Below are 17813 nucleotides of genomic sequence, written 5' to 3' on the forward strand. Positions count from 1 at the left end.
CAGTGTCAACTTTTAGAGGTAAGTATACTGTAAAGTCTATACATAGGGTTGCCACCTTTCTTAGGGTACTTTCACACTAGCCTTATTCTTTTCCGGCATAGAGTTCCATCCTAGGGGCTCAATACCGGAAAATAACTGATCAGTTTTATCCCCATGCATTCTGAATGGAGAGCAATCCGTTCAGGATGCATCAGGATGTCTTCAGTTCAGTCTTTTTGACTTTTCAGGACGGAGATAATACTGTAGCATGCTGCGGTTTTTTGTCCGTCCAAAATTCCGGAACACTTTCCCATTGAAATGCATTAATGCCAGATTCGGCCCTGAGTGTTCCGGCAAAACGGATCCGGCATTGCGGTCTGTGCATGCTCAGACCGCAAAAAATGTGAAAAAATGCCGGATCTGTTTTTCCGGATGAGACCGGAGAGACAGATCATTTCAATGCATTTGTCAGACGGATCAGGATCCTGATCCGTCTGACAAATGCCATCAGTTTGCATATGTTTTGACGGATCCGGCAGGCAGTTTTGGGAATCCTCTGCTGCAAGTGTGAAAGTACCCTTAACAAAATAAAAAAAATACTGGCAGTTAAAGGGGGGGGGGGGGGGGGGGGGGTGCTTTTGCATGTGGTTTTACTTGGGGTGTTAGATCATATATGAAGTTTTGCACTGAGAAGCAAATAACCACTAATCCGGGAGAAATCTATCCCCTCCACCAGAATGTGTGGCCCTATGCAGGAGCCCAGTTTGCCCTGATGTTTTACACTGGTTTGTTCTGTAAAACTAATAGAAGACGATGGTTTACGTTCTGACGAAAACCTTCTCTATATGTCAGAAATCTACTACATCTTCCTCTCTAGTGATAGTGGCTCTTACAGTGTAATGGGCATCACTGGAGGAGTGCCCCGCCAGGGTAGAATTTGTAACTAGGCACTTAAGGTCCAGTGCCTATGGTGCTGCCTAGCATAGGATGGCGCCAAAGAGGACATTTTTATTTTATTAATTTTTTTCCTCCACCTCCTCGACGACAAGGTAACCTGGTCACCATGTTTTGGGGGTGAAGGCATAAGAAAAGAACTGTCCCATATCACTGATCAGAGACATTACCTCTGGGTGTCTGATACATAAAACAGGAGAAACCTGGCGGCTACAGCCATGTTTAAACCCAGGACTTCCGCCGTACATGTACAGTGGTCCTCCCTAAAGGGTCAAACTTGAAAAAGGAGCCTTGGAAGTCCAAAACGCGTTGTTTTATAAAGATCACAATAAAGATGCAAATCCGGGTTTTGAGTCCGACCGTGGTTTGCACCAGGGGATGTCCCGCTACAGGTGGACGCTCTTCTCCTGAAAGCGTCCACCGGCTTTTCTATGGGATTAATTACGGAAGACTAGAGATGAGTAAATCAGTTCCTTTATCAAATATAGTTCTTCACCTGCGAGGGGCTGCCCCCGCTGCTCACTGGGCCCCCGCTGCTGATTAGGGCGCCTTCAAACACTGCGGATTCTGTTGCAGTATTTTCCACGACTGAAAATCAGTTGCGGAAATCCAAGTGCTGGCCGCCCCATTAAAATAAATAGAAAATTGCAAAAAAAACTCTGCAACATCGAGCACCTTAAGTGGGTATTTTTCTGGTAAAAAAAAAATTAAGTTAAGGGGGGCGGGGGTCAGGATTTTTCAGGGGTTGCCACTAATCCCATTGAGGAACACTACAATTTGCCTGTCCTCATTGCATTCAGCTTGAGGGGATACGAACTGCAAGTTTAATATCTCTTTAAGTAACCCCAAAATGTGACTGCGCCCCTCCACATTGCGTTTCTATGGTAACTATAACCACAATCCATCATGGAGGAAAATACTGAGAATAGGGCGCTAAGTCCCGCCCCTTCCCTTAGCTGTAATTTCATTGGTTCAGCCCGATGCCCCATTCCCATCGCTGATTGGCTGAATCCACCGTCACTCAATGACTTTTGCTCTCCCTCCTCCCGGAAGTGAATGCACGAAAAGGACTCTGGGAAAGGTAATGCATTCAGATTGCAGGTGGAATGGCGTTCATTTCTATCATCCTCCTTTTGCAACAGCTTCCTCAGCTGTTGCAAAACTACAACTCCCAGCATGCCCTGACAGCCTACGGCATGCTGGGAGTCGTAGTTTTGCCGCAGATTGGAAACCTCTACTCTGTGATGAAACAGCTTTCCTCCAGTAAATACAAGTCCATGTCTTCTGTATCAGCATCTGGGAAAGCTGGGTGACAACCAATATGGCTGCTGCTGGACTGGTTCTCATCTAATAATGGATGCATTGGTTTATTTAGGTCGGCACTCAGCTTCCCCAGGATCCTGACAAGCAGGTCTGCCCGTGTAGGGGGTGTATTAGGGGTGCAGGGGGTCTACCTCTGTATAATGGAGCTCGCCTGGAGTTAGGCGTCCATTTTTTCTTGCTCATTGTAAGTGTAGTGCAAAACCCTGTGAGTTTAACCCCATAATGACCACGAAAGGCCAAGGTTTGATATGTGATGAGGTATAGGGCTCACTATTACCCAGTGCCCTCCCTTTGCACCCCTATGATGTGGATTTAGGGCCTCATCCATCCAGGAGCACACGGGGAGCGTCTCGGACTACGGACGGAAAGTCTAAGATGCCGGCAGCCATTTGTGGTAACGCAGAGGGGACCCTAGAACGGCTTATCACCATAAGGGCATCTCTAAGAAACTGGCAGACTTGCGGCATGTGCACTGCGCCAGGTATGCTCAACCTGCGGTCCTCCAGCTGTTGCAAAACTACAACTAATGCCCTAATAGCTGTAGGCTGTCCAGGCATGCTGGGAGTTGTAGTTTTGCAACAGCTGGAGGACCGCTGTTTGGGCATCTCTGCAGTTGGCAGCTGAAGACATCTGTGTTGGTCCCATGTTCCTATGTGCCCGCATTGCTGAGAAAAGTGATGTTTTGTTATATGCAAATGAGCCTCTAGGACAGGGGTGGCCAGCCTCACAGACACAAAGAGCCAGAAAAAAAAGCGTATGACTGGGAGGAGCCACAAGCTATACATTTACACAAATATGCGCGCACACGACAGTATTACTGCAAATGAGTTAGCAAACATTTAAAAGTGCAATTAAACCACCTTTCTTACCTGTAATGTAGACCGCTATAGTGAGACTTCTGGCAATCTTTGTTTTTCACAATGTGTTTCAAGATTTCTCAGATGACCGCCCCACCCCCATTCTGAGTTCATGGGGGGGTGATTTGACATAGGAGAGATGTGAGCATGGGGTGTCCGATTTTCTCGCTCATATTATTGGGGGCACAGGACCGTGGGTATAGCTTGCTGCTGCCACTAGGAGGCGACACTAGGCTGAAAACTGTTAGTTCCTCCCCTGCAGGCTATACCCCCTCCAGCCTCGCTCCCCTGCTTCCCACCAGCAATAAGGCCACCTTCTCACCAGCCCTACCCTGCCCGACCCCTGATGCCTTCTGCCAGCGGTCGCTGGGTGGCCCTACTGGGGCGGTCGGCTCCCATCCTCTGCGATCCTCAGTGGCGGCACAGCTCTGCGGGGGTAATGCTACAGCATCGCGGCTGCAGCGCTAAGGGAGAAATACGCTTCAACTACCAGGAGGACTGTCCGCGATCTCTCCCTCTGCGAATCGCCTCCTCCCTATTTAACCACACCGCTCCTCTAAGCGACATTAGTTGACAGCATTTCGGCACTTGGCAGGATGAACCGCACTATGTTAACCCCTTCCTGACTCATGGCGGCTCCTGACATGCAAGCACCGGGGAGGGGGGGACGGCTTCTTCATGGCCGTTTCCTCCTTCTTGCGCCTCTGCAAGGAACGAGCTCTTCCTCCCAGGCGTTTTTCCCTTCCTACGGTTCTAGCGCTCCTTCAGTCAGGATTGGACCTGGGCATGGCTCTCAGTTCCCTCAAAGGGCAGGTCTCAGCCCTGTCCATTTTTTTTCCAACGTACTCTAGCCGTCCTAGGTCCGGTCAAGACTTTCTTGCAAGGAGTAGCTCACACTGTACCCCCATTACACTCTTGGGACCTAAACCTGGTTCTCGGTTCACTCCAGGCAGCGCCGTTCGAACCCCTGAGTGAAGTTTCCATCCGTCTACTTTCCTGGTGGCCTTTTTGGTGGCGATTACTTCTATTTGATGGGTTTCGGAACTGGCAGCTCTGTCCTACAAGGAGCCCTTTTTGGTGTTTCACCAAGACAAGGTGGTTCAAGGTTGTTTCTGCCTTTCACGGGAACGAGGACATTGTTTTGCCCTCAGCCTTCACATCCGCTGGAGGTCTCTCTCCATCGTCTAGATCAAGGGTAGGCAACCCTCGGCTCCCAGCTGTTGTGAAATTACAATTCCCAGCATGTTCCATTCATTTCTATGAGAGTTCTTAGAAGAGCAGAGCAAGTATGCATACTGGGAGTTGTAGTTTCACAACAGCTGGGAGCCGGAGGTTGCCTACCCCTGGTCTAGATGTAGTATAGGCCTTAAAGATCTATCTGTCTGTGGTGGCTTCCTTTGGATGCCCTGACGCTCCTTTCGTTATCTCGGAAGGCCCTCGTAAAGGTTTGGCGGCTTCCAAGGTGACTATTGCTCGGTGGATTCGCCTGGCCATTGTCAAGGGCTATCGTTCCAGGGACAAGGTTCCTCCACCCGGGATCACGGCTCACTCTACCAGAGCGGTCGGGGCTTCTTGGGCACACCTCCACCACGCTTCAGCGTCTTAGTTGTGTAAGGCGGCGACTTGGTCCTCTCTACACACCTTTACTAAATTTTACCGTGTGCATTCTTTAGCCTCAGCGGATGCTTCTCTCGGCCGCAGGGTTCTGCAGGCCGCAGTTCAGTGACTTCCTTAGAGAGTTTGTTTGGGAGAATTTTGTTTCCCTCCCCGGGGACTGCTTTAGGACATCCCACGGTTCTGTGTACCCCACAAATATGAGCGAGAAAACTAGATTTTTGTGAACTCCCCTGTAAAATCTTTCTCGCTTGATTCATTGGGGGACACAGCACCCACCCACAATTTGTTGTATGGCAAGTGGGGTCTCTGTTTTGCCAGTTGGGACCTTGTGTTTGGTTCGGTCTCATGACAGTGTGCCGTTTTCTGTTGATTTTCACTTTAATCTGGTCTCTCCTACTGCTTGAGCACAAACTGAGATGCTCTCTCCAGGCTGGAGGGGGTATAGCCTGCAGGGAAGGAGCTAACAGTTTTCTGCCTAGTGTCGCCTCCTAGTGGCAGCAGCAAGCTATACCCACGGTCCTGTGTCCCTCAATGAATCAAGCGAGAAAGAGATTTTACAGGTGAGTTCACAAAAATCTCGTTTTTGGTGTCTTATGTGAGCACTGGGGAGGCTTATTTTGTGGGTCTGATGAGGATTTAGGTGTCTTATCTGAGCTCATACTACCCCCCCCCATGTCAGATAAGACCCCCATGATCAGTACTTTAATTTAAAATAAATAACTGTGTGGGAGTCTTATCCTACCTCTGCTGCCGCTGCTCTGAGGACTGTGGCGCCCTCTCCACAGTGACCCGACGTGCACAGCGTTAGGTCAGAGTGCGGGCCTCCACGTATTAAAGGGAGGGTGCACTGCCCCACCAATGGCAGAATCACATAGCCGACACCTGGCCTCTATGACGGCGCTGCCTCTATGATGGGTTAGCTGCCGCGGATCTCAGTTCCCTCTCATAGAGGTCTGGTGCGGGCTATATGATTCGCAGCCAGCACCCGCCTCCTGTATTTGAACTAATGAGTGAGTTAACATCATTGGTGGCAGTGGCCACAGCTTCCTTCTCCCCTGTGCTGCTGATATTTCGATACCTGCGAGCGACATCCCTAGTACAGGAATAGCTGGCCCGCTCCCCTGCGAGCCGCATATGTAAAGGAGAGCGCGCTCCTCTGCGAGCTGCAAATGAAGGTGCGAGGAGCCGCGGCTGCAACTGCTACGCCTTCTGCACTTTGACAGGATCAGACAGGTGTGATGACGTTTTCACTGTCTGTCCATGTCAAAGTGCAGAGGGCGCAGCAGTTGTAGAGAGAGCAGAGCTTCTAGGTGCAATGGTAACGCGCTCGTTGCTCCTAGAAGCTCATTTGCATATAATAACACATTTTTCTCAGCAATGTGGGCACATATGAAGATGGGACCAACACAGATGCCTTCAGCTGCCAAGACAGGTCAGCCAGTGTCATAGGGACAGATCTGCTGACAGATAGGCTTTAAGGAACACTTTGGAAAACGGACTCCCTGTGTTATGACTGAGGGGGCGGAGCATGACACAGGTATGTTCTTTTGGGTGTTTCTTTAAACCCCTGTGTTGTGCCTCAGCCCCTCAGGACCCACGCCAAGCATAACGTGTTTTATCGGTTCACATCGGCTTCTTCATTTCTGTTGTACTGCCCCGTCGTTCTGCGACCTTTGACTTTAATGGGATCTGTCAGGTCTCCATTAAAAACCTGCCTTTGAACGGGACAAAGCAGAGCAGCACGCTGCGCTATTGTATCCTGTATTCCTGAGGGAACCTGCATCGGAGGCTGAAGCACAGATGTGAACACGGCCTAAAAGCTGTGGTTTCAGAGACAGACCCTTTTCATACATTTTTGGAATATGATGAAGGGGGAATATCCGGCCACATTTATATATGGGCAAAAAATAACACAAATGGCTGGACTTGCCCCTCAGATCAACCATTGCTTCCACACCAAGTGTTCCCTGGTCCCCCATGGCCTTTCTTCACATCATGTTGACCCGTAACTGCCAATTACCTCGCTGGCGTAATTCCCGTGAATTGACCAAGAAGTATTTACTATACACTGGGGCTATGAGGGATTGTATTCACTTTACATACGTAGATTTTATTGGACTGGGGTTAATTTTTTTTTAACCCTATCGCCTCCAGGTGTTTCAGGATAATGTTGCAGGGGTAATCCCTTGATTACTGTAAGGCTACTTTCACACCTGCGTTCAGGTGTCCGCTCGTGAGCTCCGTTTGAAGGGGCTCACGAGCGGCCCTGAACGCAGCCGTCTGGCCCTAATGCATTCTCAGTGGAGGCGGATCCACTGAGAATGCATCCGTCTGCCAGCGCTCAGCCTCCGCTCCGCTCAGTGAGCGGACACCTGAACGCTGCAAGCAGCGTTCGGTCGTCCGCCTGGCCGTGCGAAGGCGAGCGGATCCGTCCAGACTTATAATGGAAGTCAATGGGGACGGATCCGCTTGAAGATGACACCATATGGCTCAATCTTCAAGCGGATCCGTCCCCCATTGACTTTCAATGTAAAGTCTGAACGGATCCGCTCAGGCTAATTTCACACTTAGAAAAATTTTCTAAGTTATAATGCAGACGGATCCGTTCTGAACGGAGCCACCGTCTGCATTAATATGAGCGGATCCGTTCAGAACGGATCCGATCAAACGCTAGTGTGAAAGTAGCCTTAAACATGAAAATCAGACATCATATAGGACATGACAATCTCTTTCTAAGGCCTCTTGCCCACGAACGTAAGGGCTCCATGCCCGTGCTGCAGACCGAAAATTGCGGTCTACAATGCACGGGCACCGACCGTGGGGCAGCCACATGCGGATCACACACCTATTCACTTGAATGGGGTCCGCAATCCGTCCGTTCTGCAAAAAGATAGAACAAGTTCTATCTTTTTGCGGAACAGAAGCACAGAACGGAACACCACAGAAGCGCTCCGTATTGCTTCCGTGGGGTTCCGTGCTTCCGTTCTGGACTTCATCTCCGGATTCACTTGAATGGGTCCGCATTCGTGATGCGGCATGCATACGGCTGGTGACCCGTGTATTGCAGAACTGCCGCATGCAGCCCGCAGCAGGGGCACGAAGCCCTTACGTTTGTGGGCAAGAGGCCTAACAAAGCTAGAACCGGCCCTGTACCTCACATGGATCCAGAGATCTCCCCATTCATTGCTCTGCTAGATTTCTGCTGCAGCTCAAGGAGCATGTCCTTTCTGCTGCTGCTCAGGGAGTGTGCCCTTTCTGCTGCTCAGGGAGTGTGCCCTTTCTGCTGCTCAGGGAGTGTGCCCTTTCTGCTGCTCAGGGAGTGTGCCCTTACTGCTGCAGCTCTCTAATATCACAGCTGAAGTATGGAACTGAGCATGTGCGTCCACCCCAGCAAGGTGGACAGAGAAATAAGAAAAAAGCAAACAAACAGCAGGTGGCGCTATAGAGATACATTTTATTGAGTTGCTCAGCGGTTATACTACATTTTTAATTACAAGCAATTACAAAAGTATTCAGATCCAGGTGCTGGTTTGAAAACTGTTCCTGGAGGCGTTCATTATTGATTTCAGTGATGAGAATAGACCAAGTAATCGTTCAGGTTTTATTTTTGTGGGTCCGCCCCAAAAAAAACAGAAGTTACTCCGTGTACATTCTGTGTCCGTATGTCCGTTCCGCAAAAAAATAGAACATGTCCTATTATTGTCGATAGGACTGTTCTTTTAGGGGCCAGCCGTTCTGCAAAATACGGAATGCACACGGACGTCATCCGGATTTTTGGCTGACTGCAAAATACATACGGTCGCGTGCATTAGCCCTAAGGCTGATCAATGTAAAGAATATCATTTTTGTATTTTTAGTTTTTTTTAAGCAATCTGTTCCCGGAGGCGTTCATTATTGATTTCAGTGAAGAGAATGGACCAAGTAATCGTTTGGGTTGTCAGGGCGAGTGACAGAGTTACGATTACCCCGGTGGAGCACATGTATCACCGAGTAAACAGATGTAGCAGAGCTGATTATTCTTTGGCGCAACTATTGCGCGTTTCTCATAGCTTCACACTGCAATGCAAAAAATAGTAGCATGCTTATTTTTTGTTTTGTGGCAAACATGTAACCTGACATTCTGTCTTGTTCTCCACACAGGCTGCGGAAATGCGAGCCGATATCTCTGCCGCTGACCTGGAGAACTACCTTATAGACAAGGTACCAGTCCAGCCCTGAGAGAAGAAAGTCATGTTTCTCTGCCTCTACTTCTGTATTTTTGCTGCTGGATATATCCAATTAAAGGGTTTGTCTTGATTATGCTATTGGGCTCAGCGATCCCGTGGTGACAGCGGGTCCTGTAACCCGCTGTCACCACGGGAGACCGCACATCGCCGGCACTGTCATAGAAAATGCCTAATCTTGTCTGCAATTGCAGACAAGAATAGGATATTCTATTTTTTTTGCAGAACGGAAGTGCGGATCAGCAAATGCGGATGCGGACATCACATTCCGGCCCAATTGAAAATGAATGGGTCCGCACCTGTTCTGCAAAATTGCGGAACCATTTTGCAGGACATGTGAATAGACCCTTAATGTCAGTATCCTTGGTGGTCTAAGGCATTGAAGCGGTTAATGTCAGTATCCTTGGTGGTCTAGGGCAGTAAAGCGGTTAATGTTAGTATCCTTGGTGGTCTAGGGCAGTTAAGTAGTTAATATGACTGTGCTACAAAACACTGAGGCAAATGTACTAGCCTGTGTAGTAAAATGCGCCATAATTTTTCCGCATTTCTGGCATCATGTTTTAGACCTGATAATGAAGCAAGTGCACCAAAAAAATTGAATACACCGGGCTTGCCTGTTTTGGTTTTTCAGCTCGACAAAGGGATATAGTTTAGCAGAAGGGGTGTGGCTTAACCTGTTATGGACACAGGGCGTACAGGTACGCCCTGTGTATTTCCGATCACCGCCGCGCGGTGTGGATTAACCAGCCCCCTGGATCTCACAGGCCGGAAGCTGTATGAGTAATACACACAGTATTACTCATACAGCCAATGCATTCCAATACAGAAGTATTGGAATGCATTGTAAAAGGGATCAGACCCCCAAAAGTTGAAGTCCCAAAGTGGGACAAAAAATAAAGTAAAAAAAAAAGTTGAAAAAATAAAGTCCCCCCCCCCCCAAAAAAAAAATATTAAAAGTTTCAAGTAAAAATAAACAAAAACGTCATTTTCCCCAAATAAAGTTAAAAAAAAATAGGGGAAAAAAAAAAGTTTACATATTAGGTATCGACCGGCTCTATAAACATATTACATGACCTAACCCCTCAGATGAACACCGTAAAAAATAAAAACGGTGCTAAATAAACCATTTTTTTGTCACCTTGCATCACAAAAAGTACAACAGTAAGCGTATGCCCACCAAAATAGTACAAATCTAATCCGTCACCTCATCCCGCAAAAAATTAGCCCTACCTAAGACAATCGCCCAAAAGACAATCGCCCAAAAAAAAATAATATGGCTCAGAATATGGAGACACTAAAACATCATTTTTTTTGTTTTAAAAAAGCTGTTATTGTGTAAAACTTAAGTAAATTAAAAAAGTATACATATTAGGTATCGCCATATCGACCGGCTCTATAAAAATATCACATGACCTAACCCCTCAGATGAACACCGTTAAAAAATAAAACGGTGTAAAAAAAAGCCATTTTTTTGTCACCTTACATCACAAAAAGTGTAATAGCAAGCGATCAAAAAGTCATTTGCACCTCAAAATAGTGCCAATCAAACCGTCATCTTATCCCGCAAAAAATTAGACCCTACCTAAGGTAATCGCCCAAAAACTGAAAAAACTATGGCTCTCAGACTATGGAGACACTAAAACATTATTTTTTTTTTTTGTTTCAAAATTGAATAATTGTAAAAATGTAATCATATAAAAATTGTATACATATGAGGTATCGCCGCGTCCGTGACAACCTGCTCTATAAAAATACCACATGATCTAACCTGTCAGATGAATGTTGTAAATAGCAAAAAAAAACTGCCAAAACAGCTATTTCTTGTTACCTTGCCTCACAAAAAGTGTAATATAGAGCAACCAAAAATCATATGTACCCTAAACTAGTACCAACAAAACTGCCACCCTATCACGTAGTTTCTAAAATGGGGTCACTTTTTTGGAGTTTCTACTCTAGGGGTGCATCAGGGGGGACTTCAAATGGGACATGGTGTCAAAAAAAAACAGTCCAGCAAAATCTGCCTTTCAAAAACCGTATGGCATTCCTTTCCTTCTGCGCCCTGCCGTGTGCCCGTACAGCTGTTTACGACCACATATGGGGTGTTTCTGTAAACTACTGAATCAGGGCCATAAATATTGAGTTTGGTTTGGCTGTTAACCCTTGCTTTGTAACTGGAAAAAAAATATTAAAATAGAAAATCTGCCCAAAATTTGAAATTGTATCTCTATTTTCCATTAATTCTTGTGGAACACCTAAAGGGTTAACGACGTTTGTAAAATCAGTTTTGAATACCTTGAGGGGTGTAGTTTCTAGAATTGGGTCATTTTTGGGTGGTTTATATTATGTAAGCCTCACAAAGTGACTTCAGACCTGAACTGGTCCTTTAAAAAGTTGTTTTTTGAAAATTTCCGAGAAATTTCAAGATTTACCCCAAAAATAAAATGTAATTCCCAAAATGATCCTAACATGAAGTAGACATATGGGGAATGTAAAGTAATAACTATTTTTGTAGGTATTAATATGTATTATGGAAGTAGAGAAACTGAAACTTGCATTTTTTTTACTCCATTTTACCAGTGTCATGAAGTACAATATGTGATGAAAAAACAATCTCAGAACGGCCTGGATAAGTCAAAGCGTTTTAAAGTTATCAGCACTTAAAGTGACACTGGTCAGATTTGCAAAAAATGGTCTGGTCCTTAAGGTGAAATAAGGCTGTGTCCTAAAGGGGTTATTATGCAGCCACAAAATTTTGGCGCAAAGTAAGCCAATTGGTAGGTGGTGAAGTTCCAAGTGTCTTGCCATGCACCAAATGTATCATCCCATCCCGGCTGTGATAAACATGGCACTGTCTTAGTTTGCAGCGTCATTTTGGACAAAATTAGTAAGTCTGCAGCAGAAGGGGGCATTTGGTAAACATTCATAGTTCGGCAGGGGTGTATTAGGTAGTCTTCTGCTGTAGGTGATTTTTAGCAAGTCTTCATAGTAGGGAGGCAGACACCTGGCATAATGCAGAGTGCGCTCTTTCTCCTCTAGGCTCCACGTGCTGCCTATTACATCCCTGATTACATCACTGCGGCAGAGGAGGAGTACTTGCTGCGTCAGGTACGGTGCCCTCATATTCACGTCTATAGAAATAATTACAGCTCTGCTTAGACAACAGTAGTGGTGCTCCAGTACAGCCTGCATTACATGTTCTATCCAGTGTAGTGCCCCCAGTGGTGACTCCTGGGCATTGCATTCAATCTGCTTTAAAGGGGTTTTTCTGTTAGAATGATATTTAAGCAAAAACCTGCAGCCTGCCTGCTGAAACAGAAGATTCATACTAAGGCTACTTTCACACTGACGTTTTGGCTTTCCGTTTGCGAGATCCGTTCAGGGCTCTCCCACGCGGTCCAAAACGGATCAGTTTTGCCCTAATGCATTCTGAATGGAAAAGGATCCGCTCAGAATGCATCAGTTTACCTCTGTTCCGTCTCCATTCAGCTCTGGAGGCGGACACCAAAACGCTGCTTGCAGCGTCCGTCTGACGAAACTGAGCAAAACGTTTTGACACACAATATAAGTCAATGGGGACGGATCCGTTTTCTATGACACAATCTGGCACAATAGAAAACGGATCCGTCCTCCATTGCCTTTCAATGGTGTTCAAGACAGATCCGTCTTCGCTATGTTAAAGATAATACAAGCGGATCCGTTCTGAACCGATGCAGACGGTTGTATTATCTGAACGGATCTGTCTGTGTAGATCCATGACGGAACCGCACCAAACGCTAGTGTGAAAGTAGCCTTACCTGTTCCACGACGCTCCAGTCCCCCATCCCCGGTCACCTCCATCTTCCCATCCCCTTCATTCTCAGTATGGGTGGGGGTCCAGACACCCCCGCTGATCAGTTGGCGGTTGAACACTGCACTGCCATGATATCTTACTATGTCCATCTCTTCTTTAGGTCTACAATGCGCCAAAACCAAAATGGACTCGGCTGTCCGGGAGGAAGTTGCAGAACTGGGGTAAGTCAGCATTGCTCCTAATTACCCTACCATGGCAGAATCCGATCATACATAAGAAGAGTCACCCCATGGTCAAGAAGCATCATAATATTAAGATATTGGGGTACTGGATGTGAAAGGGGTATTCACATCTTGGGGGCTTATGGCATATTTGTAGGATGTGACATAAATGTCCCACCTGTGGGACCCCCTTCCCAGAATGGAGTTTCCCCTACACCCATCACCCTAATTGGGGTAATCACACTAATGCCACATGTAGTCCATCTGCTTTCATGACCCAGTGGGAAATGCTCTGGACATGAATACAGGGGGCTCGTGACCTGTAGGGTGCGGACGTTCCGTTACAGGGGTTCGATAGGCTGAAAAAACAGGGCTGCCTTCTTAAAGAAACAGCGCCACACCTGCCCACAACTTGTGCGTGGTATTGCAGCTCATTAACGTGAATGGGGCTGTGCTGGTATACCACAAAGAGCCAGTGGACGGGTTTGTGGAAGAAAGCAGCCGTGTTTTTGTAATCTTATACAATCCCTTCAAGTGCGAGGGACTAATGAGTTCCCAGAGTTTAATTTAATAGTGTTTTGTGGGAATACACAGAATCCCAGAACTCGCTGACATGTCAGAGCTCGAGACCTGCGTTAGAAGGTAACAGTAAAAAAAAAATAAGATAATTTTGATTGAATTGGCTTGGGGTTGATGTATTATTGCCTGGGATGTGTCGAGCCCCAGCTTGTCCAACTGTACCCTCGAGGGCCTGGCACCGGCCAAGAATTCGTGGGAGATGAAAGAAACTGTGAGCAGCGATTAGTTTGGCAGAGGGCACGTTTATACCCATTTAATTGTTAAACTTGTGAAATGATATAATCGCCATAATATCTCCAGATGGCAGCGGTCGGTGGGGTCTGTATGGACGCTGTAGGTGTGCGCGGGTCTCTCTGTAGGAGCAGTAAAAATAATGTACAGGCTCACTGTATGTAATAGAAGCAGTAATTGGTGTATTCGTGGTGACAGGCCTTAGGGCGCGTGGACACAACGGGTTTCACAGCGTAATTTTGGCACAAACAGCCATGCCAAAAAGCCACTGAAAACCTGGCTGTGTACTTTCTGCCTCCCATACTTTTAAGGGCTCATTCAGACGGCTGAATGCTATCCGTTTTTTTTTTGCAGATCCACAAACAAAACGGATAGCATTCAGTATTTTTGCGGACCCATAGACTTCAATAGGGCCATGTCCTGATTTTCACGGACAAGTATAGGACATGTTTCATTTGTTTTGCGGAACCGTGGAATAGAAAAGGGCCCCATAGAAGTGAATGGGTCAGCATCTAATCCGCAAAAAAAACAGATCCGCATTTTTGCGGATAGCATACGGCCGTCTGAATGAGCCCTTAATGGGAGGCAGCACTAAGGATCGCGGAGTGGAGGCTTATAACCGCGGCTGCTCCGAGAAGGTACATGGCATTACTCTCCGAGGCTGTAAGCCACCACTGTGCGTTCCTCAGCGCTGCCTTCCATGGAAATAAATGAGAGGCAGCTGGTGGGTTTTGGCCGAAATTTGACCATAATTACACTGTAAAACCTGCTATGTGGACGGGTCCTTAAAGGGGTTGTCCAGGCCTTTAATATTGATGACCTATCCTCAGGATAGGTCATCAATATCAGATTGGCGGAGGTCCGACACCTGGCACCCCTGCCGATCAGATGTACGAGGAGACGGCGCACGCGGATTCTGTCTCCTGTCTCTCATCCTGCTGCTGCGTCTATGGCAAAGCAGCAGCAGAGCAGGAAGAGAGATGGCACGTGCACAATGCGAGTGCCATCGCCTCATTTTTACTAAAGACCAACTGAAAAAATTATTTTAGCCAAAAATTAATAAAATGCAATAAAAAAAAATGCGCTGAAGTTGTCCAAAGCCTTTACAGTTTATAAACAATACACCTAGCTGAACGGCTGTTGTAATGTACGATGGGGCGGTGTAGAACTGTAGCTCGTAGAAAACCGTCCATGCGTTCTTGTTACAGGAGGTCTCCCGCATCCTCGGGGCATGGTGCCGGAGAAGCTTCCCACCTGGCTCCAGACATATGCTGAGAAGATTTCCTCCCTGGAAGTGTTTGGAGGGAGCGGTGCAAACCACGTGCTGGTGAATGAATACAATCCCGGAGAGGGGATAATGGTACGTTATACTGAGAATATGCTGGTATATGTCTCTAGTGTTAGCTCACCGCCCTGTATTATCTTCCAGCCACACGAGGACGGGCCCCTGTACTACCCGACTGTCACCACCATCAGCCTGGGGTCACACACTCTTCTAGATTTCTATCTTCCTATCAACAGGCAAAGTTCTGAGGAGGAAGAGCAGGTAAAGGTCTTTCCATTTTACAGGATCCTGTCAATCTTAAAGGGTGTATCCTGTTAATGTCCAATAGGTGGAGACCCACTTCTGGGATCGACTCCTGTCTCAAGAACGGGGCACCGCCATGAATGAAGAGCACACTGTGAATGCAGAGCTTTCTTCATTCATTGCTATAGGGCTTCTGAAAATAGTTTTTTTTTTCTGTACAATTGGCCAAATGTTAATTTAGGGTAGCCCGTATGTGTTCGCTGACCAGCATCACTGTTGGTAAGCACCCAGGAGGCCGCCGTGCTCAACAGAGGTGGCAGCTCCCTGTAACAGCCGGTACTCGGATCCCCACCAATGTGGTAATGATGACCTATCCTGAGGATGTCGTCATTATATTTACCTGGATAACCCCTTTAACCATATACGTCATTTTTCCTCGTTGTCGTTATACACTGCTGGGTGTCTTGGGGCAGTCACAGTGACATGTTATAGGTGGTATTGATTTCAGTGGACAGTACATAACCCCTGAAATCAATGGCACTTCCAATGAAGATTTTGGTTTGTCAGAACCAAGTGCTAAGGAGATTGTAGCTTTACCAACACCCACAGCCCCTTGTATCCTGGGGGTCCATGAGAAGACCATCCCCATGAACCAGAGTATTTCTCAGCGAGGAGCTAACAGAAGGTGATCAGCCGACATGTCCCTATTACATTGCTCTTTGCACATGCCGGTGTATTTGGAGGTGTCCTCAGCATTTGCCGTCTATATTCCAGGTCCCTTTGACAGAAGAGCAGCGACATGTTCTCTCCCTCTTGCTGGAGCCGCGAAGTCTTTTAATTTTACGCGAGCACCTTTATAAAAATTACCTCCATGGGATTCGCCCGCTGACTGAGGACACACTAAACCACAAAGTGTCCAATCTGGACCAGTGCACGGTACGAGCGGAGGAGACACTGACCAGGAGGACACGAGTCTCACTGACCATCAGATTTGTCCCCAAAGTGCTGAAAACAGCACTTTTTCTAGGGAAGAGAAAGTAAGAGAGAAGTTCGCCCGATCCAGCACCTTCACCGAGCTATTGTGTTTGCCACTCGGGAGTCCGGGAAAGCTGGGTGACAGCCCCTTTGGGAGCTTGAATGACATTTGTTTTTTCAGGCTTTCCTAGAAACGGATGTAACAAAAAAAAAATTACGGATAGAATTTTTAATGAAGATGAATCAAGGGCGTGTCTTTTATGGACCGTGTCTGTGTTAAGGCCCATTCATACGAGCCTTCGCTCTGATGAGCATGCACAAAAATCAGGAAAGTGCAAATACAGGAAGCAGCGGAACGACGAGTGCTAAAAAAATAATCATTGATCGTGTGAATAGTCATTTATACTACCATAAAAAAATTGTCATTATTACATTGGGATCTGGAGATCCTGGGGCAAGGATTTTGTAGAATTCTTTATATATTTCTCACAGTTTTCAGCCGAAATAGAATCTGTGTAGAAAGCTCAGTGGTCAGCACGGGGGTCTTGCTGCGCTGGGGTCCTGGGTTCGAATCTGACCAAGGACAACATCTGCATGGAGTTTGTATGTTCTCCCAGTGTTTGCGTGGGTTTCCTCCGGGTTCTCCGGTTTCCTCCCACACTCCAAAGATATACTGATAGGGACCTTAGATTGTGAGCCCCACTGGGGACAGTGCGATGCTAATGTCTGTAAAGAGCTGCGGAATATAGCAGCACAATATAAGTACGAAAAATTAAAAATAAGTTAAAGGGAGTCTGTTGCCTCCAAAATTGGATTCAAGGTAAGCATACCACCATGTATGGTAGATGCGCTGAAATGTAACCTTTTCTTGTGAATATCTGGTCCTCTAATCCTGAGAAATACTTATTTTTTTATTCTTATGCCAATAATATTCTTGGTGTCTTGGTGCACCTGTCACGTTCGGGTATGGGAGGGAAGCACCACACCGAACATAGGAGGGAAAGGGGTGAGGGAATAAGACCTGGAAACTAGGGAAAGGAGATGGACACCTACTAGTAAAACCCTAATCAAAGTCCTGACTAACTACCAGTATGAAAAGACCCCAGAGGTAGGTGAGTTCATACACAGGAATACCTAGCGTCCTAACTCACCCTATAGGACCCCGGTACTAATGTCAGGACTGAGACAACCTGTTCCTCCAAAAGGAAGGACGAACAGGAGTCTCCCTCAGGCCTTAATACAAATGACAGGGAAATGCAACACACAAAATAACCCAAACGAAATACAAAAGGGAAAGAAAACACCTCTACTATGCTACCCTCACTGAGCGTTTCTAAATGTTCATTGTGTTGCACCAAACATATCATTTACACTTTTAATTTCATCTGCAGAAGAATTAAATAAGTATGATGCATTTTTGCACTTCCCGCCTTTTATGCAAAGAGTCATATTGACCAGAGAAGAGTCACATTTTCAAGCTCCTCAGCTCTGCCTAAGAAACGCCCCTGTAGATAAAATCTCGCGCATGCGCAATAG

General features: G+C 46.7%; 1 protein-coding gene across 1 annotated transcript; it reads left to right on the forward strand.

The window, feature by feature from the left end:
• The first annotated feature begins 1985 nt into the window (after window positions 1-1985).
• On the forward strand, window positions 1986-16945 carry ALKBH6 (alkB homolog 6). The gene is made up of 7 exons (XM_044306365.1): window positions 1986-2014; window positions 8871-8930; window positions 11990-12058; window positions 12904-12964; window positions 14983-15134; window positions 15204-15320; window positions 16077-16945. Exons 2-7 carry the CDS (start codon window positions 8880-8882, stop codon window positions 16341-16343), a joined length of 717 nt encoding a protein of 238 aa, XP_044162300.1. The 5' UTR covers window positions 1986-2014; window positions 8871-8879; the 3' UTR covers window positions 16344-16945.
• The last annotated feature ends 868 nt before the right edge of the window (window positions 16946-17813 follow it).

Source organism: Bufo gargarizans, chromosome 9, assembly GCF_014858855.1.
Source record: "Bufo gargarizans isolate SCDJY-AF-19 chromosome 9, ASM1485885v1, whole genome shotgun sequence".
Lineage (NCBI taxonomy): Eukaryota > Metazoa > Chordata > Amphibia > Anura > Bufonidae > Bufo > Bufo gargarizans.